The 26,416-nt window shown below is 45.4% G+C and overlaps 1 protein-coding gene across 2 annotated transcripts; it reads left to right on the top strand.

Moving 5' to 3' along the window:
* The first annotated feature begins 6,738 nt into the window (after positions 1–6,738).
* LOC308584997 (cytochrome P450 2J5-like) lies at positions 6,739–26,152 on the top strand. Of its 2 annotated transcripts, XM_081190420.1 has the most exons (9): positions 6,742–8,176; positions 11,726–11,888; positions 12,693–12,842; positions 15,254–15,414; positions 17,302–17,478; positions 19,588–19,729; positions 20,571–20,758; positions 22,774–22,915; positions 25,135–26,152. In XM_081190420.1, the coding sequence occupies exons 1-9, from the start codon at positions 8,009–8,011 to the stop codon at positions 25,311–25,313; spliced, it is 1,470 nt and encodes a 489-aa protein (XP_081046546.1). In that variant the 5' UTR covers positions 6,742–8,008; the 3' UTR covers positions 25,314–26,152. The 2 variants fall into 2 exon arrangements, with proteins under 2 accessions (XP_081046547.1, XP_081046546.1); XM_081190421.1 differs by lacking the exon at positions 17,302–17,478 and having other exon boundaries at positions 6,739–8,176.
* Positions 26,153–26,416: the final 264 nt, after the last annotated feature.

Genomic DNA, 26,416 nt, shown 5'->3' on the forward strand with positions numbered 1-26,416 from the left:
ATGGGATACAGTGGTACCTCGGGTTAAGAACTTAATTCGTTCTGGAGGTCTGTTCTTAACCTGAAGCACCACTTTAGCTAATGGGGCCTCCTGCTGCTGCCGCGCCGCCGAAACACAATTTCTGTTCTCATCCTGAAGCAAAGTTCTTAACCTGAGGTAATATTTCTGGGTTAGCAGAGTCTGTAACCTGAAGCGTATGTAACCCAGGTACCACTGCATAAATAAATATAATGATAACAATAATCTCAACATTTTCTAGAAGGTCAGAAGGAATTTCCCACCCACATTTTATCTTCTTTTTAATTTTAAAATATTTCCTCCCATTATTTCTTTTTAAAAAATTCTTTCAGCGTACAACACTATAAAGATAAATAGTGATATATCCCACTCATTAAACAAACTCATCTGATAGTGTGTGCGGTATAAATATGAGAATATATTCTTCTTTCTATAAGCGGAGGTATGGCATTTGCCTCATGTTGCTTGACTAATGTTTCCTAGAGATCATTCACGACGCAGCACCTGACAGATTAAATTGCTTCAAGGTATGATGAAGCTATATTGAATACAGAAGTTCCTGGAATGCCAAACATAGCAGCCTTTGTGTGATGCAATTGTAATCTGAAGCAAACGGAAACTTCTCAAGTAATCACCATGCTAAAATGAGCTCAGTGCAAAGGTATCTAGCTTGCTTCCAACCTGTGCTAGTCTTTTGAGTCTCTTTAGAATATGGTAATTTCTTTTTACTTTATTATTAATTTTATTATGAAACAATAAGTACCACAAGCTAACAGGTAAGATGAATATACAACAAATATTAGAAAGCACATTTTGCAAAGAATTTGGGGAAATGACAAATTTGCAAATAATATTCAATTTCGGTGGATATTTTGCTCTTCTAAAGGTACCTTGGGTTAAGTACTTAATTCGTTCCGGAGGTCTGTACTTAACCTGAAACTGTTCTTAACCTGAAGCACCACTTTAGCTAATGGGGCCTCCTGCTGCTGCCGCGCCGCTGGAGCACGATTTCGGTTCTCATCCTGAAGCAAAGTTCTTAACCTGAAGCACTATTTCTGGGTTAGCGGAGTCTGTAACCTGAAATGTATGTAACCCGAAGCGTATGTAACCCAAGGTACCACTGTATGTGGTTCTGCATTTTCCTACGTTTTGCTTTTGTTGGCATCCATCTGTCTCGGGAGACAATGGAGGGGTGAAGTCAAACAGTTGGAGAGTTACAGCACCTACTGTGGCTGCAGAGACCGATATGGGAGAGACATGTTTTGTTGCAGCTGGGGCAGATGGAGGCGTCCGGTTGTGCTGCTGCAGATGCACCATGGCGTTTCTGTTGCGCCAGCACTGGAGGAGGAAAAAACTTAAACATGTAGTAGAGTGATAAAAAATAGACCAGAGGCAATTGTACTTCATCCAGCAGAGCTTTTACTTTCTACTGAAGGCAAATGAGCATAAATGTTCACAAATCCAAAACATTCAGGATTGGCACAGTCCATAAAAAAACCCAGTTGCAGCAAAAACAATAAAACTTACAAACTTTTGATAAGTCTAAACTTTAACACCAAGCATACAGAACATTAGACTAGAACAAAGAGACAGAAAAGAGAAAGTGAGTGAGAGCCAGACTCCTCCTGCCCTTACTATTATAGTCAGCACGACCTTATAGAAAGATAACAGAACCAGTTTAAACCAGCTGTACACAGCTTCCCAGAAGGAAAACAACCCAAACAAAAACCTCCTTCCTGTGTCTCTCACATAGAAACAAACCTCCTTTCACACAGAAGAGAAACCTCTTGAACTAATCAGGATAGGAAAGATCTCTACACATCAGATCAATACATTCTGTACTAAGAAATGAAAACTGACAGTTTCTTCTCTCTGCGCTCTTCCCAGCGGTAATTTGTATTTAAGAACATAGGAACAGCCTCCTGGATCAGGCCAATGGCCAGCATCTTGTTCTCACAGGGGCTAACCAGATGCTTGTGGGAAGAACGTGAACAGGAGCCAAGTACATTATTCTCTTCCTCCCGCGGTTCCCAGTTCTCTCCATGCTGTGCAGAATTGTATAAACTTATATTGTGACACCTCTTTCTCATCTTTTCTCTGAACTAAAAAGTCCCAAAAGCTGCAACATTTCTTTGTAGGAGAGTTGATCCATCCCTTTGATCACTCTGAACGACAGTGAGCAACATTTTCTCATTAACAGGCCAACTGCGCAGGTTTTTACCCCAAGCCACAAACACCAATGCCCAACCATCGTGGTCCATTGTTGCTGGTAGGTACCCATTTTGGACTGGGTGGTAGTTAGCCTAAATGGACAGTCCCCCTCCCCAAGTCCATTTGGAAGAAGAATCAGCTTTTAAAAGATGAGCTTTTAATAACACACTGGGACATTTTTAGTTAGGAGGTGCAGGTGACAATAAATGGGTCTTGTCACTTTCTCTTTGGGGCTGGCTTCCTGGAAATTGGCAAGTTAGAGTTATTAAATATATTGAGGAATAAGACTTAATGAAGAAATATTACCATCTATTATGCAAAGGGAAGACTTGTCTCATCAACTTTTTGGAGGTTCAGTGAGAGTGTGTGCAAACAAGCTGATAGGGTGTTCCAATTTGTGCTTCAAAACAAGTCTGTCAAGAAAATGTCTCATGAGTAAACAAAGTAGTCATGAGATAACAAGTTAGGTCGTTTTATGGGGTGGTAACTGTTACAGCGGAAGTGTGACTAACTTAGACCAGATCCAAGCCAATATAAGTGTAAGCTAATGCATACTGACACAAAAATATATATCATATATCTCTATTTCACTGACTTCGTTTGAACTGACTGCAACTATCCCAGAAATAGATCTTTGGATTATGGTGGATCACTCAATGAAAATGTTTTGCTCAATGAAAATGTTAGCAGCAGGGATAATAGTAATTTTAAGCTGGCATTTTTGGGATGTGGATTGAACATAAGCTAGGATCACAATGCTGTTGTAAAAATCAATGATACAGCTTTTGGAACACTGTGTTCTGGTCACTTCACCTCAGAAAGGACACATGGAAGGAGAGCAGAAATGAGCAACCAAAACAACCACAGGATTGGAACACCTTCCCTACAAAGGAAGGCTAAAGAGTTTGGGGCTTTTTCCTCATGAAAAAAGGCAACTAAGGCTGCAATCCTGGGACGCAGGTGGCGCTGTGGTCTAAACCACTGAGCCTCTTGGGCTTGCTGATTGTAAGGTCGGCAGTTCGAATCTGTGCGACAGAGTGAGCTCCCATTGCTCTGTCCCAGCTCCTGCCGACCTAGCATTTCAAAAGCATACCAGTACAAGTAGATAAATAGGTACTGCTATGGCAGGAAGATAAGCAGCGTTTTTGTGTGTTATGGCACTTGTTATGATGTTCTATGCACCAGAAGCAGTTTAGTCATGCTGGCCACATGACCCGGAAAGCTGTCTGCGGACAAACGCTGGCTCCCTTCGCCTGAAAGCAGAGACACGTGCCGGACCCCATAGTCAAATTCGAATGGACTTAACCATTCAGGGGTCCTTTACCTTTTTACCTTTACTACGGACTACGGCAAGTAATGATGCTTACTTCTGAGTGAACAGGGAAAGGGTTGCTCTGCTAAAAGGGTATATGATAGAGCAAGGATCAGGAACCTGCATCCCTCCATAGTCGCTGGAGAGAAAAATACGGAGTCTGTGCTTTTGATTCCTTAATCATGTATATCTTGCCTGCAGTCTTGAGCAGATTAAAGTCTCTACCAAATGTTTATTGAGTCTTTGTGCACCTCCGTTCTTCAACTGCCTACATTCTTCAGAGGTGCGGCTTGTAGACCTATGTTCTCATGTCAAGTGCTTTGCCTACACAATCCTTTGAACTGCAGCCATCATTGCCAATGTCAGGAATGATGGGAGCAATGGTCTGGTAACATTTATAGGGACACCAGTTTCTTGCCACTGTGACAGACATCTGCATTGTGTGGAGAAAATGGATAGAAAGAACTTTTTCTCCATTTCTCATAACAGTAGGGTTGGAATAGCATTGATCGGCAGGAAATTCAGGACAGACTGTATTAAATGAACTACATAATAATGGGTTGGACCAGCCCAGAGGCCTTGACCCTCACTTGGCTGGGAGGCAGAGAGAACCCTCTTGCTGTTCCTAAGCAGCCCTGCTTCTTTGTTAAGCACTAATAGTAGCAGGATTTTCCCAGCAAGGGGTTGTAAGGACCTCAAAGGCCTGCAGCAAAACTCAGCTGCTGCTTACCTCACTGTGGACAACCTCCTAGGATGGGAGATTAATCAAGAGAGTTGTGTTTTCTCCTGCCCCAGCCCTCTATGCAGTGGCGTAGCGTGGGGGGTGCAGGGGGGGCCGGCCGCACCGGGCGCAACATCTGGGGGTTAGGGTTAGGGGGTGCAAATCCATGGGTTAAGGGGCGCAAATCCACGGGTTAGGGGCCACAAATTACTTGCCTTGCCCCGGGTGCTGACAACCCACGCTACGCCACTGCCTCTATGACTCTCTCCAATGGTAACTGGAGGTGTTGAAGGAACTAATTTAACTGAATAATGAAGATGGAGGAGGAAGGAAATCCCCCCCCCTTTTTTTTGGAACTGTGCAGAAAGAGACGTGATCTTGCTTCATTTCCTCCAAGGAGATGCCATTCCCAGACATCCCTTCCTTGTACGCTATGCCTTCACTCCAGAGTTGGTGAGGGAAGGAGTTTGCAAGTCTTTCCCACCCCAATATGTTCACTGGCTAGCCCTGATGCTGTGTCAGAATAACTTCTATAGGAGCAAACAAGTATCGGAAACCATACTTAAAAATTTAAAATACTGTAAATAAATCACAGGATGTGAAGCAAATTCCATTGTTGCTATGCATTTAATAATTAAAGGTGTGTGTGTATGTTTTACTGTTGCTTTCATGTGGGTTTAAATTTATTGCTTAATTTTAGGTTTGTGGTTGTTTTTTTAATCCCCTGGTGAACATTTTTGTGAAAAGGTGGCCTGGAAATATAGCTAATAAAACCATCAAATAAGTCATCAAATGCTATCAATCAGAACTCCACTGTCTGCCATCAAACACAGCTGCATAAACAGAGCCAATAACTTCCCAGAGATATTCTGGGGCTGAGCTCTTTCCTGAACTTTCAGAGAAAGGAAAAGGTGAGGCTCCAGGGTTGTTGCTTTTATTGCGGCGAGCCCCACATTGCGCAAAAGATTCCTACATTGCAGAGAGTTGGACTAGATGACCCTCATGGCCCCTTTCAACTCTACAGATTTATGATAATGAATAAAAGCCTGCAGGTACTAATCTTCTCAAGGGTTGTTTAAGAACCAAATTGACACCTGCATTCCAATTACCATATTTTTTGCTCCATAGGGCGCACTGGACCATAGGGAGCACCTAGTTTTTAGAGGGGGAAATCAAGAAAAAAAATCTTATTCCCCCCCCCCCTTATCTCTCCCTGCCAGAGGGGTTGCATGCGGCTATGGCACAAGCCAAGACAGCGAGCGGGATGGATCCCGCTCACTGCCTTGGCTTCCTTTTTAGCTGCGCGCAACCTCTCCAGCAAGACTCTCCTGGCTTCAGCGAAAGGAACCTGAAGCCTCCAGAACGCAGCGGGAACTCACGCTGCGCTCCAAAGGCTTCAGGGGGCTATCCCTGAAGCCTGGAGAGCGAGAGGGGTCGGTGCGCACTGACGCCTCACGCTTTCCAGGCTTCAGCGAAAGCAATGCAAAGCCTCTGGAGCGTGGAGGGAGCACTCCCTCTGCGCTTCGGAGGCTTTGCGTTGCTATCGCTGAAGCCAAGGAGCCTAACCCTTAATTTTTGGAGGGGAAAAAGTGCGTCCTATAGAGTGAAAAATACAGTATGTGGCCAAAGAATGCAAAGGTTTAGGGTTGGAATGGCTAAATGCCGGTGCAAACTTAAACATGGTCTACTCAGACAAGAAACAAGTGCACTTGAGTTAAGTTGGACTTACTCCCACGTAAATAAACATCAGGCTGAAAGGCTAAATATGTTTCTGATCCATGCCATTTTTCTTTCATGTGCTCACCAATAAAGATTTTCCATTGATCTTCAATTATTATTATTTTTCATCCACATAAAAATTCATACCATCTGGCCTGATGAGGAGTTCTGGAGAACACATAAGCTTACACACTATTTTGTGACATTTTGGCTAGCCTAATGTGGCTTCTGGAATATTTCAACATTTTCACTCAAAATGTGCATATCTCAATGTACTTGGATGCATTTTCTGAGCCACAGAACATTAAGGAAATGCAAAAACTGGTGGATGACCAAGTTATGCAGATTAGTCCAATGTGTGCTCAGCTTGCATCAGTAAGTCACAAAAAGGTCAACTTCCCCACTTATACCTGGGAGAGAAGACTGCTACACACTGTTAAATATATCAAATCTAAAGAATGTACTTTTTTTTGGAGGGGTAGTCAGGATGTCTTCTGAGGGATCCCCTACAGCCATGCAATTCTTGATGCTAAGATTGAGTTTGGGTCAGCAGAAGAGTGATGGAACAAGCAGAATGGACAGGGACTGTCCAAAGTGTTGGTGCTGACCTATAAAGCCCTAAATGGCCTCGGCCCAGTGAACCTCAAGGAGTGTCTCCACCCTCATCGTTCAGCCCAGACACTGAAGTCCAGCGCCGAGGGCCTTCTGGCAGTTCCCTCACTGTGAGAAGTGAGGTTACAGAGAACCAGGCAGAGCGCCTTATCGGTAGTGGTGCCCACCCTGTGGAACACCCTCCCATCAGATGTCAAGGAAATAAACAACTATCTGACTTTTAGAAGACATCTGAAGGCAGCCGTGTTTAGAGAAGTTTTTAATGTTTGAAGTTTTATTCTATTTTTAGTCCTCTGTTGGGAGCCGCCCAGAATGGCTGGGGAAACCCAGCCAAATGGGCGGGGTATAAATAATAAACTGATGATGATGATGGTGATGATGAAAGGTCTGGCAAAAGTCAGCCACCATTCTTTTGCTAAGGAGATGTTTCTCCATGGATAGGCTCTTGTGGAAGGCAAAAGCCATATGTAGTTGCCCCGCTCTGCTGGCTGGAGGTGATGTCATCAAAGTGCACCAGAGAAAGAAGTGGGAGGGGAAGGTGTTTTGTCTTGAACAGAGATAGACCAACCAGATCTCTGTGAGAATATCCAAAGCCATGGCTTTGGTTCTCTCCCACTGCCTCCAATCCAGCTTAGGTCAGGACTCAGGAGCACAATACTTCAAGGACTGCCTCCCCCCATATGAACAAACCCAGACCTTGCAATCACAATTTGAGGCCCTTCTTCATGTGCCTACCCAACAAGAGGTCCAACATACCCTTCAACTGCCCTGATTAAATTGAGGCATCCCATTTTTAGGAGCTGCGCCCCCCAAAAACACAAGTTTTGGGTCAAAATGCCCAAGAGCCAGAGTAAAAAAAAAAGTTTGTTTTGGGGCTCTGTTAACTCACACAGGTCACATTAATTGTGTGGGAACACAAGAATGTATGGTTTTCAGCCTCAACATGCTGGAGGGTATGGTCCAGAGGGTGGCAACAGGGGAGCGGGCCTTTTCTGTGGTGGCCCCATTTGCAGAATGTTCTCCCCAGGGAGGCTCTCCTGGCACCTTCATTACATATCTTTAGGCATCAGGCGAAAACTTTCCTCTTGTCCCAGATTTTTGGCCAATTAAATGTTCAGTGGCCTTTTAAACTGTGTGGGTGTGCAGGGTCTGATGGCAATTAAGACCTTCCTTGCTTTATCTGAGCATCTTGAATGTTCACACCTCACGTGCCAAAGGAGGACAGCCACATTCCTAGGCTATAAATGTGCCTGAAATGACCGCATAATTCTTCCCTGCTTAATTATAGCGTATCTCTGGGCAGCATCTCTCCGTATGATGTGATGGAAGGGTATAAAAGAGTCTTGTAAGAGAAACCAGGAAGTCAGCCCAGAACAAAGTCATTCATCTAACTCAGAGAGAACGGTCAGGTAAACATGGGGCCAAGTGAAGTTCTGGTTGCTGTGGTCATCTGTTGTCTGACTGTGCAGTTTGTAAAGCTCTTCTGGAAACACCGACGGCTCCCCCCTGGACCTCTTCCATTCCCTCTCATTGGAGGCCTGTGGAGAGTTGGCTGGAAGATTCGTCAGGATACTTTGATGAAGGTATTTTTCTAAACGATAATAGCAGCCGAACCAACAACAGCATAGCTGGAGAGGTGGGTGGGGAATTCGTCCTGAAAGACCAGGACAACACAGCGAGTTTTATCATGTGTTGATTAATGTGCCACTCGCTTTGTGGTGGTCCTCAGTGAGATGATGGCTCCTTCACGGAGCTTCAGGGAGCTGTGGGAGTGTGTCCGAGGGTGGAATCAGGACACTGCAGCAAACACTGCATTACTGCTCCTTCCTGTCCTTGTCTCAACTCTTTCCAGTAACATGTAATGCAGTGTCAACATGGGACATCATCTAGCTGGGCTTTTTCTTGCCCCCACTAGGTATGTGGGTGAACAGGGCAGGAAAATGCCCTGTATGCAGTGGCTGCTGGTGCCCATTGGGAACTAATAAAATAGAGAAAGGGAGAACCAGGTACACTGCCTTGAGAAGAAAGGTGGAATAGAAAGGTAATAATAAATAAATAGATAGGTCGAGCCAGTTTGCTCTGGTCCTGTTGTTTTGCCCACAAAGGCAACTGTAGTGAGTAGAACCACGGAGTAAGGAGCCAACAAGCAGTGGACAGGTTCTACATAAGATGAGCAGGTGGTGGCGCTTGAGGGCAAACTGAAGTTGGCCGACCAGTGCCCCACTTGCCCCAGTGGACTGCCTATATGGTGATGCCCTAATCCAACACTGAAATTGGTTTGTGTTTAATTGGACTTACAATGTGGGTGTAAATCCTATAGGGTTGTCGCAGGAGCGTGCTGGTCCATAATCACACAGTTCAAAGCTGGAGTTAACTCTTCATGAGCAAAAACACGATCTCCACAGAGTTGGTTGAGTGTCAGGCCTAACAACCACAGCAGCTCCTTCCTGGAGTTCTTACTCCTTAAATGTCAGCTGCCAAGACTGAAAGTCCCTGCCTCCCCACAGCTGCCTAAGTCTCTTCCTCTCCAGGGCTTTCCCCAAGCAATCGGAGACCGTGTCTGTCTGCGTGCCGCCAACCTATTTCCCACCCTTTTCATGCCTCTTCTGGTTCTGGGAGACCAGAGGGGGAGGGGAGCAGCAGGAAGGGGAGACATTTGTGCCTCTTCACCAGCTGGACTCATCTCTGACTCTGGACTTCTCTCTGCCACCACCTCCCCTACAGACCCTCTCAGCTGCTGAGATCGGCAGAGGAGGCCCTCAGAGGCTTGGTGGTTGGTGGCTGGGGAGAGGGCATTCTCTGTGGCAGCCCCAAAGCTGTGAACTCCACCCCTCCAAAGAGGTGTACCTGGCACCTTCATCATGCAGCTTTCAGAGAATGCTGAAAATGCACTCCTTCCCCTGGATTCTGACACTTGATGTGTATGTTTACAGGGCCCACCTAATAATAATAATAATAATAATAATAATAATAATAATAATAATAATAATATGTTGGATCCAGCCTAAGTTTCCCTGCCCCACCTGTTCTGTTTCCACACTTGGCACTCCCCCAGAACGCCCCCTTTCCACGATTGACACCAGCTTAAGACCTGCTGGGTTCAGCTCAGCCAACTGAGCCCCAGCTAAACCTGGATGAAGGACTTAGGCTGACGTATCTGCAGCTCAACCAGGATGGGGGATTTAAGCTGGCATAGCGCTGCTGAGCCAGAAACCTCTTACCTCAGCTGGAGATCTACTGGATCCTAACTGCTCATCCCCATCAGATTTTTCCTTAGGACTGTGCCATCGGGTGGGAAAAGTCATTTTGCTCTTCTTACTTTGAAGCAGCAGGGGATCGGAAAGGCTTGCTGTTTTAGTGCATATCCCTCAAAGATCTACCACTTGATCCCAGTCTACCTTATTCCCACTTCTGTCCTAAACAAACAAGCAAGCAAGCAAGCAAGCAAGCAAGCAAACAAACAAACAAACAACCAGCTGAAAGAGAAAAAGAAGAGGCAGAGCTGAGAAGAAGGCATGCCAAACAGTAGCAGGCGGCGGATGTTAAGCATGCATTGGAAGTATCAATCTTAGAATCAAAAGGAGATAATTAAATAATCATAGAATCACAGAATCAGTGAACTGTAGAGTTTGAAGGTGACAGCAGCCACAAAATTAAAAGACGCCTGCTTCTTGGGAGAAAAGCAATGACAAACCTTGACAGCATATTAAAAAGTAGAGCCATCACCTTGCCAACAAAGGTCCGTATAGTTAAAGCCATGGTTTTCCCAGTAGTGATGTATGGAAGTGAGAGCTGGACCATAAAGAAGGCTAATCGCCGAAGAATTGATGCTTTTGAATTATGGTGCTGGAGGAGACTCTTGAGAGTCCCATGAACTGCAAGAAGATCAAACCTATCCATTCTTAAGGAAATCAGCCCTGAGTGCTCACTGGAAGGACAGATCGTGAAGCTGAGGCTCCAATACTTTGGCCACCTCATGAGAAGAGAAGACTCCCTGGAAAGGACCCTGATGTTGGGAAAGATGGAGGGCACAAGGAGAAGGGGACGACAGAGGACGAGATGGTTGGATGGTGTTCTTGAAGCTACCAGCATGAGTCTGACCAAACTGCGGGAGGCAGTGGAAGACAGGAGTGCCTGGAGTTCTCTGGTCCATGGGGTCACGATTAGTTGGACACGACTAAACAACTAAACAACAACAACAACAACAAGAGTTTGAAGGGAACATGAGGGACATCTAGTCCAACCCCCTGCAATGCAGGGAACTTTTGCCCAACATGGGGTTTGAAACCGCGACTCTGAGATTAAGCGTCTCATTCTCTACTGACTGAGCTATCCCTCAGTCTGATTGTGGTGTTTTGTTGTTGTTATAGCCTGCTCTGAGATCTGCCGACAGAGGGCGGGGTGTAAATTATCTAAACAATTATACAAAAAGTGGAGGTGCGGGTGAGGAACCTACGGGTACTTCCAGATTCTTGCTATTTTTGGATGGGGTTCAGCTACATACCTGCAAATTCACGTTGCACAATTGCAACCTGATTGATGAGATTGTGTGCAACAAAACGGCATTTCCGTGCGCTGCTCTGGTTCGCCAGAAGCGGCTTAGTCATGCTGGCCACATGACCCGGAAGCTGTACGCCGGCTCCCTTGGCCAATAATGCGAGATGAGCGCCGCAACCCCAGACTGGACCTAATGGTCAGGGGTCCCTTTACCTTTAGCTAATGGGACAGACTTTTGTCAACAGAAACACTAGGTGTTCTTGTCCTAATAACGGAATCAAATCAAATTCTTCTCCGTGGCCCCAAAGAGCATCAGCAGAACAAACATTCAGGTCAGAAACACATGCTTCAGGCATCAAAATTTCGCCTAACAATTCCACAAGTGTCTCCACTACACCAGCCCCAGGAGCCATTGCAGCTTTTCAATGGGAGTGGAGGGGAAGTGGGTATTTTCCCCAGAACCAAAGACCTCCCTCCCCATACATTGTGGTCCTGATCCAACTGCAATATAGTAGTAGTAATAAATTTAATAAATAATAATAATAAATACATTGTATGCTGTTATACAATCTGCATATCAACTAGCTTGGCCCTGAGCATAACATTTGTTTTGTTTGCTTTGACTCCACTTACAGCTTGCAAACAGTTATGGAAACATTTTCACATTATGGATAGGACATACTCCTGTGATTGTATTGTCTGGGTTTGAGGCTGTTGATAATAGTCTAACGGACAACCCAGAAGCATTGTCTGGACAACCAATGTTCCCTGTTTTTAAAATTCTGGGCAATGAAAAGGGTAAGTTGTTGCACTCAGCCATTTTTATTTGTAATGTGGGGAGGGGTCTTTTCCTTTCTTTTCCTCAGCCAGCATGGAAAGTTTCATGTAACCAATATGCTTAACTCTAATTAATGCATTAAAGGGTTAAGACCACAGAGCAAGCTGTCCTGCCAGGCTGAGCTAGGTAGGAGGAAGGGTTACCAATCTCTTTGTTTTCTCTTTCCACCATGTGAACCCTACCAGGAAGGATGTCTAGGGTGGTTGCTCCAAGCCTAGACTATGTGACTTTAGCAAGCCATCAAATAATTTAGAAACTCTTACCAGTGGTGCACCACTGAGTGGTGAGTGTGTCCTTCCCAGGTGCCCTCCAGCTGAGGGTAGCTGAGGGGGATGCATTGGCTGTCCACCAGCCTCTGTGCTGCCCCCACGAGTGGCCCTGGGCTTGCAGGGCACCTGGGCTGCTGTGTCTGTTGGAGGCAGGGGCGTAGGAAGGGGGGGAGGTGGGGGCGGTGTGCCCCGGGTGCCATCCCTGAGGGGGGTGTCAAAAAGGCACACCGCAGGGGACTCGCCCCCCGTGCGCAGCGGCTGGAGCCACCGCCGCAGCGTGCAGGGGATCGCTCTCCCCACCACCGACATCACAGCAGTCAATCAGAAGCCGCGCTTTGAAAGTCAAATGTTTTGGAAGTCGAATGGACTTCCGAAATGGATTCTGTTCGACTTCTGAGGTATGACTGTATTGATTCATTCACCTCTAGCTGTGAACCACCTAACCAAGAATGACCCAACACTGGGTTTTTTTTAATAAAAAAAAAATTGTTGCAGGTATTATGTTCTCCAATGGCAAAACCTGGAAGCAGCAGAGGCATTTTGCACGATCTACCCTGCAGAAGATGGGGCAAATGAAGATGTGTCTGGAGCATCAAATAGAAGAGGAAGCTGCTCAACTCGTGGAGGCCTTTGCACAGGAAAAAGGTACGTAAGCAATGACTAAAAAATTAGGCGCTTGTACTTGCTGATATGCAGCTGCTGGCTAGCTAGCCTACCTGCTGCAACAGCTGCAGGAATTTTGCTCTACAGAAATGGTGATCATAGCTTATCTGAGTTATTCAAGCCCCTTCGCCACGGCAAGGCAGTGATCCATGAAGAGGATCCATGAAGGGGAGATGTATAGACAATATCTAAAAGAACCATGTCTCCATATACAAGCTTTAGAATGCTTCGAATAACTCTCAAATGGAAATAAGGTAAAAAGAATACAAACAAGATTTAGTACAGATCAAATTTGTTGGAATATCAGAGGCAAGGAATTGAGGAAACAAGGACCCATATCAAGGAGGTTGGAAGTTGAAATATTTTTGTGTATTGGTGAAGCAGTGTTACAAATCTTTGCTTGTTTGTTTGTAAAAGATGTATACTTTTTCAATGCAAGTGTGTGCTTGTGATGAAAGAGCGAAGGGCTAACTGCCATTGAATGCTGTGAGTTGTGGCTGTTGCCTAAAGATTTGTTCTGCAGGAGGAGGAGGGACTCTCCCAGCACTCTTGCTTAAAGGCTGGGTTCGGTGGCTGGTACAGCGTCTACGGCCATACTACCCTGAACACGCCCGATCTCGTCTGATCTCGGAAGCTAAGCAGGGTCAGGCCTGGTTAGTACCTGGATGGGAGACCGCCTGGGAATACCGGGTGCTGTAGGCTTTTGCCTCCTTTTGCCGCCGCCCATTTCACGCCAGCAGCTCTTCCGATCTTCCTTTTAATTTGCTTTCCTTCTGACCTGCACCTTTCGAACCTGCTTTTCCTTTGCAAGGCCCTGCCCCCGCCCCCTGCTCTGCTCAGGGCGGCTTGCAAGCATTTAAAGTCACAGCTCAGCTGAAATCTATCCAGAGGCAGCAACTGCTGGAGGTGAAGTGCAGCATAGGAGAGCTGCAAGTGGAAAGCGTCCGCAGGACGGTCAGTTAAATTGTATTCAGAGACAGCCACAAATGGACAGGAACTATGCAATGTGAAAGCCGCATGTGGAATCCTCCTTTCCTTTCTAACCTTTAAAAAGGAAATTTTGTATAATTTTGCTATTTCTTTGTCTTTTTTATTTTTGTTTTCTTCTTTGCTTTTTTCCTAAATGTTCTTTGTGTGTATGTGTTGATTTTAAACCAATAAAGATTAATATTTTTAAAAAAAGAAAAGGTAGAGCATGAGATTCTTAATCTCAGGGTGGTGGGTCTGAGCCTCATGTTGGGCAAAATATCCCTGCATTCCCTTCAAACTATACAGTTGTTGTTGTTGTTGTTGTTGTTGTTGTTGTTGTTGTTCTTCTTCTTCTTCTTCTTCTTCTTCTTCTTCTTCTTCTTCTTCTTCTTCTTCTTCTTCTTCTTCCTCCTCCTCCTCCTCCTCCTCCTCCTCCTCCTCCTCCTCCTCCCCCCCTCCTTCTCCATCCAATTATGTATTTATTTATGGCCTGCCATTCTCATCCTAAGATCCCAAGGTGGGTTGCAACATTAAAAAAACTATTATAAACAATTAAAAACAACTTACAATCAGAAAAATATGGCCAATTGTTAATGAGTGTTCATTCTGATTTTTTTGCCGGGCAGTTATGTGACAATGATCATTCATCCAGATTTGCCTGCGGGGTGTTTATACACTTCCACCCCCCACTTTTCAGTGCATTTTTCTAATTGTAAAAAAGTTGTTTTCTTCTTTTTTTAATATAAAAAGTGGGGTTTATTGAAATAGGTCAACAGAGTATTTTAATTCACTTTAACCGCATAAACCCGAATCTCCAGTAAACCCTTGTATCCTTTTTGCAAAATAGTGACAGACTCGACTGGAGGCACCTGAAATGTCTGGTTCTGAGGCCACAATACTCTGAAACATTCAGAGTGGGGTAGATCTGTGGTTCTCTCCCAACGTCTCTAATGCAAGGGTTGGCAACCTAAGGCCCATGGGCCGGAAGTGGCCCACAGAGGCCATTTAACCAGTCCATGAGCCGCCCACTCGGTGAGTCCTTGCGCATTGCGCTAAACTGGCGCAGTGTGGCGCGGGGTCTCTCTTCTGCAGTTCTGGAAATCGCTTCTGCGCATGCCCAGACACCAGAAACTGCATCTGCGCATGTCTGCGGCACCAGAAATCGCTTCTGAGCATGCACAGATGCCAAAAACCACTTCTGCGTAAGCGCGATTTCTGGCATCTGGGCATGCGCAGAGGTGATTTCCGGCACTGTGGACATGAGCAGACATGATTACCAGTGTTGTGCTGTGCCGGCCCGGCCCATGGAGGATCTCTGCGGCAGTGATCTGGCCCATGCCCGGTAAGCCTTGCCGACCCCTGCTCCAAAGCCCTGGGCCAGTGGAATGAATGCTGATGAGATTGTCTTGGCTGTTTGTCTGCAGGACGGCCTCTGGACCCTTCGCTGCCCATCATGCATTCAGTCTCCAAAGTGATTTGTTCTCTGGCATTTGGACATCCTGTTCCTGTGGAAGAGAAGGCCTTACATGAGCTGACTGAACACATCAGCACTGTTACAAAATTTAGGGGCACCGCTGGAGAGATAGTGAGTAATGAATTATCCCCTGTTCCTTCTCGCTCTCCCAGCTCTGAGGAGGGCAATGCTGTATCTGCACACAAACATGTCCAGTGTTGAGTCAGAGCCAGGCCAGGTTTTCCTCATCCCTCCTCACTGTGGTCCTTTTTCAGTGGAAGTGATGGAGAAGGGACCTGCCGCATTCTGCATTCAAATGGTGCATTCTGCCATTAAGCTATGGCTCTTCCCTAAGAGCTGCTGTATGATGATGATAATGATAATTACCCACCCTTTATCCTAAGGTCCCAGGGCAGGTCACAACATTAAAACGAAATGTTGTTGTTGTTTAGTCATTTAGTCATGTCCGACTCTTCGTGACCCCCTGGACCAGAGCACGCCAGGCACTCCTGTCTTCCACTGCCTCCTGCAGTTTGGTCAAACTCATGCTGGTAGCTTCGAGAACACTGTCCCACCATCTCATCCTCTGTTGTCCCCTTCTCCTTGTGCCCTCCGTCTTTCCCAACATCAGGGTCTTTTCCAGGGAGTCTTCTCTTCTCATGAGGTGGCCAAAGCTTTAAAAACAGCTTAAAACAGGTTACAACCACAAAAATAAGGTGGCTACTCAGTCCCAGTTTTGAGGCTTCCTGTAGGCATCCTGTTGAACACACTGAGAACAGGTTGCTGGACTAGATGGGCCATTGACCTGACTCTTCTGATGCCCTTATGTTCTCCCAAGTGACCTCTTTACCAGCTCTAGTTATATCAGTCATTTGGGGTGGTGGGCATTCTCTGTGGCAGCCCCTGAGCTGTGAGATTCCCTCTCCACAGAGGTGTTCCTTCCTTGTATAGCCTCCATTGCTTCCTTCTGTTAAGTACAGTTGTTTAATTGACACTGAAATGGAAAATCCCTCTGGAGTCTCCTAAGCAAGAAGAGCTCTCTGAGCTGCCTAGATAGGTTGCTAATTAACTATTGTTATTGTTTTCTGGTAGCTCTGACATAGTGTTTTAACTTTAGATCACATGAGAGGTACTGAATTGCAAATTCGCCTTCTTGGAAGGGTGGTGGCTGAGTCTTTGTTCTCAGGCTCTGTAAAAGTAAGATGCCTCTTCAGGAGTTGCATAGCCTAGGGAGCTGGAATGCAGGCTAATGGAGCCTGTGTGTTAGAGAGAGCTATGTTTGTCAGCTCTGGTTATAAGTTCATTTTATTTCTAAGATGCTGAGCCTGTGCTGGACTTGCACAAGATATTGTATGGAATGATTTGGATGTATCGTTTATTGGCACTGTAGGGACGCGGGTGGCACTGTGGTCTTAACCACAGAGCCTAGGGCTTGCCAATTAGAAGGTCGGCGGTTCAAATCCCCATGACGGGGTGAGCTCTTGTTGTTCGGTCCCAGCTCCTGCCCACTTCAAAGTGCAAGTAGATAAATAGGTACTGCTCCATCGGGAAGATAAATGGCATTTCCGTGTGCTGCTTCAAGTAAAGTTTTGAACAATCTAATGAGTCTGAACAATGCTTCATTCCCAAAGGAGTCAATTTTTATATCGAGTCGCTTCAAACGGCACAATATTCAGTACTGTTTTTCTAGAAAAAGAGGTGCCAGAATTCACCATGAATGCCTCCCTTGTTCTCTTAGAATGGCAATGGAACCAACCTGAGAGGTGCTAGAACTGAGTTCTGGTGAGTTATGGCTGGAAAAAAAAGCCCTGGAAATACTGATATATGCAATATCTTCCAGTTCTGAACTTTTTGCCTTGCTCCTGAACCGCCATTCCCGAGCTTTCTGTCTGCTCCCAAGCCTGTCCCTTGACTTCCCTGAATCCAGGTCTCTTCCTTAATTACAAGAGCCCAAACAGGGGGATCAGTGATTACATTGCCAAAGCAACACTCACACATTTTGTTTTGCATTTCCTGCAGCTATACAACGCTTTCCCTTCACTGATGCGGCACATTCCCGGGCCTCACAAAAAGGTTTTCTCCTCTTGTGAATTCATGCGTTCTTTTATCAGGAAGGAGGTAGAAAATTGCCAGAAAGGTGGGGTTTCCCAGGAGCAAAAGGACTACACTCACCTCTATTTGGCTCAGATAGACAAGGTAAGTTTCTGCTGGAGTGCCTGAATTTGGTACAGCTCATGAACCACTGAGACAAAAGCCGCCCACAAGTGGCTGGGAAGCTGTGGCTTTGCAACAAGAAATTGTGTCTCTGTGGCGATCACACAGGGCCCCCGGACGTTTCACGGTCTATTGATCCTGTGCCACAACTGCGGTTGCTTTCTTTGCTGCCACCACCCCGCTTCTCACGGGGACACACGGAGTCCAGACAGTAGTTAACATAAACAACTAATCAAGTTTATTTTTAAGTGCAGGAATAAGCGTATGGTTTCGGTTAATTTTTCTCTTGTCAGTTTCTTAAATCTTAGTTACTACAACTTCAAACTGAATTATTCCCAACTATCTGTCTAACTCCCTAACAATTCCTCTCACTCTCTCACAATACAACTCAACCAACCCACTGCGTATTCCACCCTCTTCCTTCTCCAACCCAAGCCTCAACTCCCAACTGTCCCTAGTTTCATCAGAGAAATGTTGGAAGGTATGCAGTTATGCAACGCCCCCGGCTAAGGAGATAAGTAACTATACAACCTTTAGAAGACATCTGAAGACAGCCCTGTATAGGGAACATTTTTAGTGTTTAATATTTTATTTATATATGTTGGAAGCTGCCCAGATTGGCTGGCATAATCCAGTCAGATGGGCAGGGGATGATGATGATGATGATGATGATGATGAATAGAGTGTTCCTATTTTCATTGGAGAAAAGTTGGCAGGTATGTAGTACTGAACTATTAGAGCCCTATACAGTTCAGGATTAGGTTACTTGAGAGGCTGCCTTATCTTGTATATAGCCAGTAGGTCACTGCAGTCTATGGGAGAGTATTTCCTAAAGGTTGCGAAGAGATCCGAGGCTCTCTCCATAGCAACTCGGAGCTTTTAGCATGGTTGCCCTAGTTCTGTGGAACTGCATTCCTATCAAGATCTGACAGGCAGCCGTTATCCGCACCTCCTGGAAATAATTGTAGGCTTTTTTGTTCCGACAAGCCTCTTCCACGGATAAATATCAATTGCGGTGTGGTAAAGCAGCATTTAAATAGGCCAAACCAAATTAACACAATACAAATCTCTAAGCAGTTTACAGAAAAGCAAGGATTGGTCCTGTGTGTCAGCACCAGCATCCATTCCAGTCCACATTGTTTAGTATATTGAATAATATGGTACCATTTTGGATAGAAGTCAACTGGGAGTGATGCAGCACTCCCTGACGGTTCAGTATTAGTGATAAATGGATTATTTAAATTGTGCATTGTTTCTGAAGATTGGATGTTCTGGATATGAACTCTCTCCGCTGGCTGTTACTTGTTTTGTTTACAATTATGGCTTACTATGTTGATTTACAACAACAACAACAACAACAACAACAACAACAACAACAACAACAACATCATCAACAACAACATCCTCTACCTGCAGAAAGCTAGCCTGTCAGGGAGAAAATTCTTAGTCTGGCTTCTCCCTTGATATGCTGCTTTTCTGGGTGCAGAGGTATTTTTGACGCAGGTGGCGCATACAGTCATGCAATTCTTTTGTTTGCTGTCTGCAGCTGCACAGTCCCATTATCAACATACCCATTCATTTGCCAGGCCACACTCATTTTTATTCCAGCCCCACCCACCACTGGCATGTGGTCCCCACTAAGTTGTCTACAAGGTAAGGTGTCCCTAGGCCTTGTTTCCCATCCTTGCCTTAACCGGCTCCCAGATCACAGGAATGGCTGGCGCAGTGGGGCAGGGCTGCGGATCTGACACCGAAATTGCTGCCGTTTACCTGGATGGGGCAGGACACAGGTGAGGTTGTGGGTACACAGGCCCAGCGACAGAGTGAATCTAGTGTTCCCACTGGTGCACCTAAGTGGCAGGAGGGGGGCTTCATGTTGCAGCCTCACCATCCTGGCTGCTGCCACCAAATCACAAAACCCCAAGTGTTCTTGCAAGCTAGGAAGTGAGGCAAAGCTTCCATGGAGCCAACAAAGGAGGTAAAAATTAGTCTCAAGAACTGCACACAGGGCAAAGGCAACACAGTGGTTGCAACTGAGACAGCCAAGCTTTTGAGTACCTTGGGTTGAAATGTCATGCTTCTAATCCACAGGAGAAAACTGACTCCACAACTACGTTTGATGAAGACAACCTGGTACAGGTTATCTTTGACCTGTTTGCTGGAGGCACAGACACTCTAGTTGCCACTCTCTCCTGGGCTTTGCTTTTTATGGTGGCCCATCCCAATATTCAAGGTGAGAGGGGCTGTATGGCGCTAGTGAAGGATGCTTATTCTGTTCTATGTACAGAACAGCTTGGGAGGGGCGAAGGCTGTAGCTCAGTGGCAGAGCCTCTGCTTTGCATGCAAAAGGTCCTAGGTTCAGTCCTTGGCATCTCTAGCTAGGGCTGGGAATGTCTAGAACCAGAATTGCAGAGTTGGAAGGGACCGCAAGGGTCTAGTCCAACTCCCTGCAATGCAGGAATCTTGTGCCCAGTGTGGGGCTTGAACCCACAACCCTGAGATTAAGAGTCTTATGCTGTACCAGCTGAGCTATCCCTGAAACCCTGGAGAGCTGTTCCCTGTTGGTGTGGACAATATTGTGCTGGGTTGCCAAATGACATTAAGCAGGCCCAGATGTTAAAACAAAATTCTGGGGTTGTAATTGAGGGAGGCCCTATATATTATTTGAGAGCATGGTTGATTGATTCTGCTTCAGTTTGTTCTCTGATGCTTCCCCAATAAGGGAAAAAGCAGGACAGAAAATCATGTCTTTCACATAGAAAGTGATGGGATTTCAGGAAGAAGTTAGAGGATATGCACTGATTGGAAATGAAGCAGCATGACCACCCCAAAACATTTGCAGGCACAGACATAATAGAAAGCATGATCATGTGTGACCGACCCAATAGCAATGTGAGAACAAATCATCGTCAATGTGCAATAAAGGGCCAAGGGGCCATGGAGGGGCCAAGGGGTTCTCTTTCACAGCTGTTTAGTGGCTGGCACTCTGGTGACCCTTGAGAGAAGAGTGCTTCCCAAATACAACCTTCCCTCTGCCCACCTATGAATTGAAACACCTTTCCCCCCGCCCTCAGAGCAAGTCCAGAAGGAGCTAGGAAGTGCTCTCAGTCCCTCCAAATTGGTCTGCTATGAGGATCGGAAGCGATTGCCCTATACCAGTGCTGTGATTAAGGAGACGCAGCGCTTCAGCAACGTCATACTATTTGGGGCACCCAGAGTTTGTGTAGATGATATGAATGTGCTTGGCAACTTCATTGAAAAGGTACAGAGCGACTTCTACCACCCCCCTCCTCTTTCCCAGGTTGAACGATTGTTTGGCAACAAGTTTTAGCTAGTGCAATTGTTGCGTTGGATTCCTCTGTTGAGTGGCATTGAAACTCACCCATTCACTAGTGCAAGAGCCCTTTTGTGAGCAGACGGAAAATGTTGAATATATATATCCTTAAAGACCTACCTTGGCTCCCAGAATGTTTCGGAGCACAATTCAAAGTGTTGGTGCTGACCTTTAAAGCCCTAAATGGCCTCGGCCCAGTATACCTGAAGGAGTGTCTCCACCCCCATCGTTCAGCCCGGACACTGAGGTCCACCTCCGAGGGATTTCTGGCGGTTCCCTCCCTGTGAGGGAACCAGGCAGAGGGCCTTCTTGGTAGTGGCACCCACCCTGTGGAACACCCTCCCATCAGGTGTCAATCTGACTTTTACAAGACATCTGAAGACAGCCCTGTTTAGGGAAGTTTTTAATGTTTGAAGTTTTATTCTGTTTTTAGTCCTCTGTTGAGAGCCGCCCAGAGTGGCTGGGGAATAATAATAATAATAATAATAATAATAATAATAATAATAATAATAATAATAATAATTTGCTTGACTTACAGCATTCCTAGGAGTATAAATATTGATTTGGCTTTTATTGCAACATTAAGAATATATTTCTTTGTTCTGTGGAACAATTATGAAGTTGGCTTCCTTCTCTTACTCTGAAGAAACCTGTCAGTTTTATCGTATTTGCTATTTCAAAGGTTTTGATCATCCACCCTCAGGGTCCTTGTTGCAACAAATTGTTATACAGGTAGCTGTCAATAAATTTGTGGCCATTTATCTATCCTGATCTTTAACACAGCCAAATAGAGGCGTCCATTGGAAGTGAATACCTGGTAATTAATAATAATAATTTTATTATTATTATGCCCATCTGATTGAGTAGCCCCAGCCTCTCCGGGCAGCTCCCAAGAAAAAATTAAGAACACCATAAAACATAGCACATTAAAAACTTCCCTAAACAGGGCTGTCTTCAGATGCCTTCTAAATGTCAAATGCTTGTTTATCTCCTTGACATCTGATGGGAGGATGTTCCACAGGGCAATTAATAATAATGTTCTTATTTAATATTTTATTATATTATTATTTAATTCTTTCAATCCCTCTAACCACATTATCGCAGAACTTCTATATATATGTGTGTGTTAGAACATGTACATTTCATTGTGGAGGGGAAATCATTTTAATTAAATTTAAAATTTTAATGGAAGCCACACTGGTGAATCCGGCTGTGAGGCAGGTGGCTGTCATTTCCCACAACACTGACTGCACTGTGAGGAAGTTAAAACAACCCTGCAATGGCAAATCCAGTTGCTTGAGCTCAGCGCTCCTTTCTGTGCCTGGCCAAAATAAATTAAAGGGGACCTGGAAGCCTTGTGTCGTTGGTTATGGTGGGTCTTCCGGAACAGTGTCATAGTGTGGGAGCAGGCCACAGGGACTGTTGTCCTGGGCTCAGCTCAGAATTGTTAGGGGTGCAAAATGTCAACACTTAGTGCTGCTTCAATGCAACCATGCGCTTTCATTGCTGGACTCTATTGAAAATAGCGAACCAGGAAGTGACCTCTCCAGACAACAGAGCGCCTCTTCTTTTCTTATTTCTGTGGCTGTGATCTCCTGGGTGATACGGATGCCGTTAGGCAGTTGAATGAGCCCTCCCACCCACTGCCTTTGCGTGGTCCCGGGCACTGGCAACCCATGCTATGACACTGCTCCAGAGGTCCTAGCATTTGCCCTAATAGGCTATTTGCTGGCCTGGGTGTAGGACAGGCTTCCTCAACCTCAGCCCTCCAGATGTTTTGAGACTACAATTCCCATCATCCCTGACTACTGGTCCTGCTAGCTAGGGATCATGGGAGTTGGAGGGCCAAGATTGAGGAAGCCTGATGTAGGAGTTCTCCACCTATACCTGTCTGACCAAGATATTAAGAAGTATAGCTAAACCCTCTTTTCTCTTATTTGCAGAATACTCTGGTGATTCCTGATCTGTGCTCTATTAATCTTGATCCCAAGCTTTGGGAGACTCCTCGCCAGTTCAACCCTAACCACTTCCTAGATAAGGATGGGAAATTCATAGTGAGAGATGAATTCCTCCCATTTGGAACAGGTAAATGCACAGACTTTTAGAAAGCACAACTGCAAACTTGACCTGTGATATTGAACAGCAGTGATTGTTTTGAGGACAAAATCTTGAACGAGGAGCTGAGAAAATGCAGAGAAGCCATAACAGGCTTTTGAAAGTAACCCTTTAAATTTTTGGGCCTGCTAGCAGAGGACCAGTAAGGAACCAAGACGCAATCAAATGCAAGCCTTTTAACTTTGTTCAGGCAACACTACGTGCCAAGCAATTTCGACAGAGGAGTCTTGGCAACACTCTTCTAAGTACAGGCTTCCCCAACGTGGTGGGAAATAAAAGCTAGAGACCTAGCAGAAAATACATCTTTTTGCCTGGCATCTGAAGATATGTAATGGTGGTGTCAGGTGAGCCTCCCTGAGGAGCGAATCCCACAGGTGGGGAGTCACCACCGAAAAGGCCCATTCTTGTGGACCTCCCATGGAGGGGGAAACATGGAATAGAGCTTCAGATGACTATCCCAGGGTTCAGGTCAGTTCATATGGGGAGAGGAAGTTTTTGAGGTACAGTGGTACCTCAGGTTAAGAACTTAATTCATTCTGGAAGTCTGTTCTTAACCTGAAACTGTTCTTAACCTGAAGCACCACTTTAGCTAATGGGGCTTCCCGCTGTTGCTGTGCCACCGCCGCACGATTTCTGTTCTCATTCTGAAGCAAAGTTCTTAAGCCGAGGTACTATTTCTGGGTTAGTGGAGTCTGTAACCTGAAGCGTATGTAACCCGAGGTACCACTGTATTAGTGGTACAGCTTTCTAGGTCAAAACCAGCAATTTGACTTCGGTCCAGAAATGAATTGGTAGCCAGCGCAGTCAGGCCAGGATTAGTGCTATATCTTCAAATTGTCTTGCCGCGGTGAGCTACCTGGCCTCTGAATTCTGTATCAGCTGTATCAGAGTTTCCGAACTATCTCCAAAGGCAGCACCAGGTATAATGCGTTTCAGTAATCTAACCTAGAGGATACCAGAGTGTAGGCAACAGAAATTAGGCTATCCCTTTCCACATCAATTAGGCTTACTCACAAAAAAGAGGTGCAGGATTGCAGCTTGAGTGTCAACCATATGCACACCTCCTCTTCTTCTTCTTCTTCTTCTTCTTCTTCTTCTTCTTCTTCTTCTTCTTCTTCTTCTTCTTCTTCTTCTTCTTTTTCTTCTTCTTCTCATTATTTACCACCCTTCATCTGAGGATCACAGAGAGGTTTACATTTGTTGTTGTTTAGTCATTTAGTTGTGTCCGACTCTTCGTGACCCCATGGACCAGAGCACGCCAGGCACTCCTGTCTTCCACTGCCTCCCGCAGTTTGGTCAGACTCATGTTTGTAGCTTCGAGAACACCGTCCAACCATCTCGTCCTCTGTCATCCCCTTCTCCTTCTGCCCTCCATCTTTCCCAATATCAGGGTCTTTCCCAGGGAGTCTTCTCTTCTCATGAGGTGGCCAAAGTCTTGGAGCCTCAGCTTCAGGCTGTGTCCTTCCAGTGAGCACTCAGGGCTGATCTCCTTAAGAATGGATACGATTGATCTTCTTGCAGTCCATGGGACTCTCAAGAGTCTCCTCCAGCACCATAATTCAAAAGCATCAATTCTTCGGCGATCAGCTTTCTTGATGGTCCAGCTCTCACTTCCATACATCAGTACTGGGAAAACCATGGCTTTAGCTATACGGACCTTTGTTGGTAAGGTTTACATTATAAGAACAAAAAATGCACAACATAATTGCAAACAAAACCATACCCACCCACCCATCCCGGTTTAAAAGGCCATAGAATGTTTAATCAGCCAATGGCCTGGTTATAGAGAAATATTTTTGTGCGGCACCTAAAGATATGTAAGGAAGGCATCAGGCAAGCCTCCCTGGGGAGAGCATTCCACTAGTGGGGAGCCACTACAGAATAGGCTTATTCTTGTATTGCCATCCTCTGGACCTCTTTCAGAAGAGTCTCAGATGATGGTCGCAGGTCCTGGGTTGGTTCATATGGGGAAGGCGGTCCTTGAGGTATTGTGGTCCTGACTTCCATCTCATTGTGTGGACATGTGACCATCTCCCTTCCCTTCTGCATAGGTTCTTCAGATGCTTTGGTTGTGCACCATATCCAAATGTATACCATGCACCCTTAATTATGGAGTATTATGTGGCGCTTGAGAGAATGAGTGATGCAGGTATGTGATACTTATTTTCTCCTGTTTATTACTTCTGCAGGAAGCCGTGCATGCTTGGGGAAGCACATAGCACAGGTGGAACTCTTTGTTTTGTTTACCAGCCTCGTGAGAGCATTTACCTTCCGGCTGCCAGAGGGAGTGAAGGAAGTGAACACTGAACCTGTAATAGCTGCTGTGTTGCATCCCCGTCCATTTAAGCTCTGTGCTGTTCCTCATTAGGCTACAGCCCACAGAAGACCAAGGCTGGAGAGTTTAGAGTGGCTTATTGCTCACTGGGGATTTTTCAGCTCCTACTTCAAAGCTTTATACTTTACATCTCCATAGCCTGGTTGATCTGCTCAGTTTGTAGAGCAAGAGATTCTTCACCTCAGGGCCGTAGGTTTGAGCCCCATGTTGGGCAAAAAGATTCCTTCATTGCAGGGAGTTGGACTAGATGACCCTCATGGTCCCTTCCAACTCTATAATTCTGTGATTCTGTAATACATGCATTGTTTCGGGAGAGAATTCAGGTAGAAATAAATGACAGAACTGGATGAAAGGACCTGAGAACAGTGGCAATGAGTGATCTGAACAGATGCCATCGTTCTAACACCCACATTCAGATTAGCCTGTTGAGGAGTAAAAGCACTGAGAAAAATGAAATCAATTTGCACCTGAGTGCAGATGGTCGCATTACATTTTATGTACTCTGGTTCATGATAAAAGGTAAAGGGACCCCTGACCATTAGGTCCAGTCGTGACCGACTCTGGGGTTGCGGCGCTCATCTCGCTTTATTGGCCGAGGGAGCCGGTGTACAGCTTCCGGGTCATGTGGCCAGCATGACTAAGCCACTTCTGGCGAACCAGAGCAGCGCACAGAAATGCCGTTTACCTTCCCACCGGAGCGGTACCTATTTATCTATTTGCACTTTGACGTGCTTTCAAACTGCTAGGTTGGCAGGACTGGCTCATGATACCCAGGGACAAAATGCACACGCTTCTCATCAAATGTGAAAAATTGCACACGTGTAAAATTTAGCATGTGGCCCTGTAAAATAAAGTGTATTTTTACAAAAGCATTTTTCAGTCATGACTTGAGTATTTTTTTAAATATAATTTTTATTAAACTTTCACTTTAAAGAATAAACAATAATTTCCAATATACACCTACCAATCTCATTCCCTACCGCTCTACTGAGCTTATGACTTCCCTCCATCCTGCCAACAAGCTTTCCCTTTTCAAATCTATATCTCACAGTTTAATCTTATTTTATAAAGTCCACGTCGTAGGATTTATTTCAGTCCTGCTAGTGTCTTCAAACTTCTACAGTTATTATTTATAT

The sequence above is a fragment of the Podarcis bocagei genome, assembly GCF_964188305.1.
Source record: "Podarcis bocagei genome assembly, chromosome: 4".
In the NCBI taxonomy this organism is placed as follows: Eukaryota; Metazoa; Chordata; class Lepidosauria; order Squamata; family Lacertidae; genus Podarcis; species Podarcis bocagei.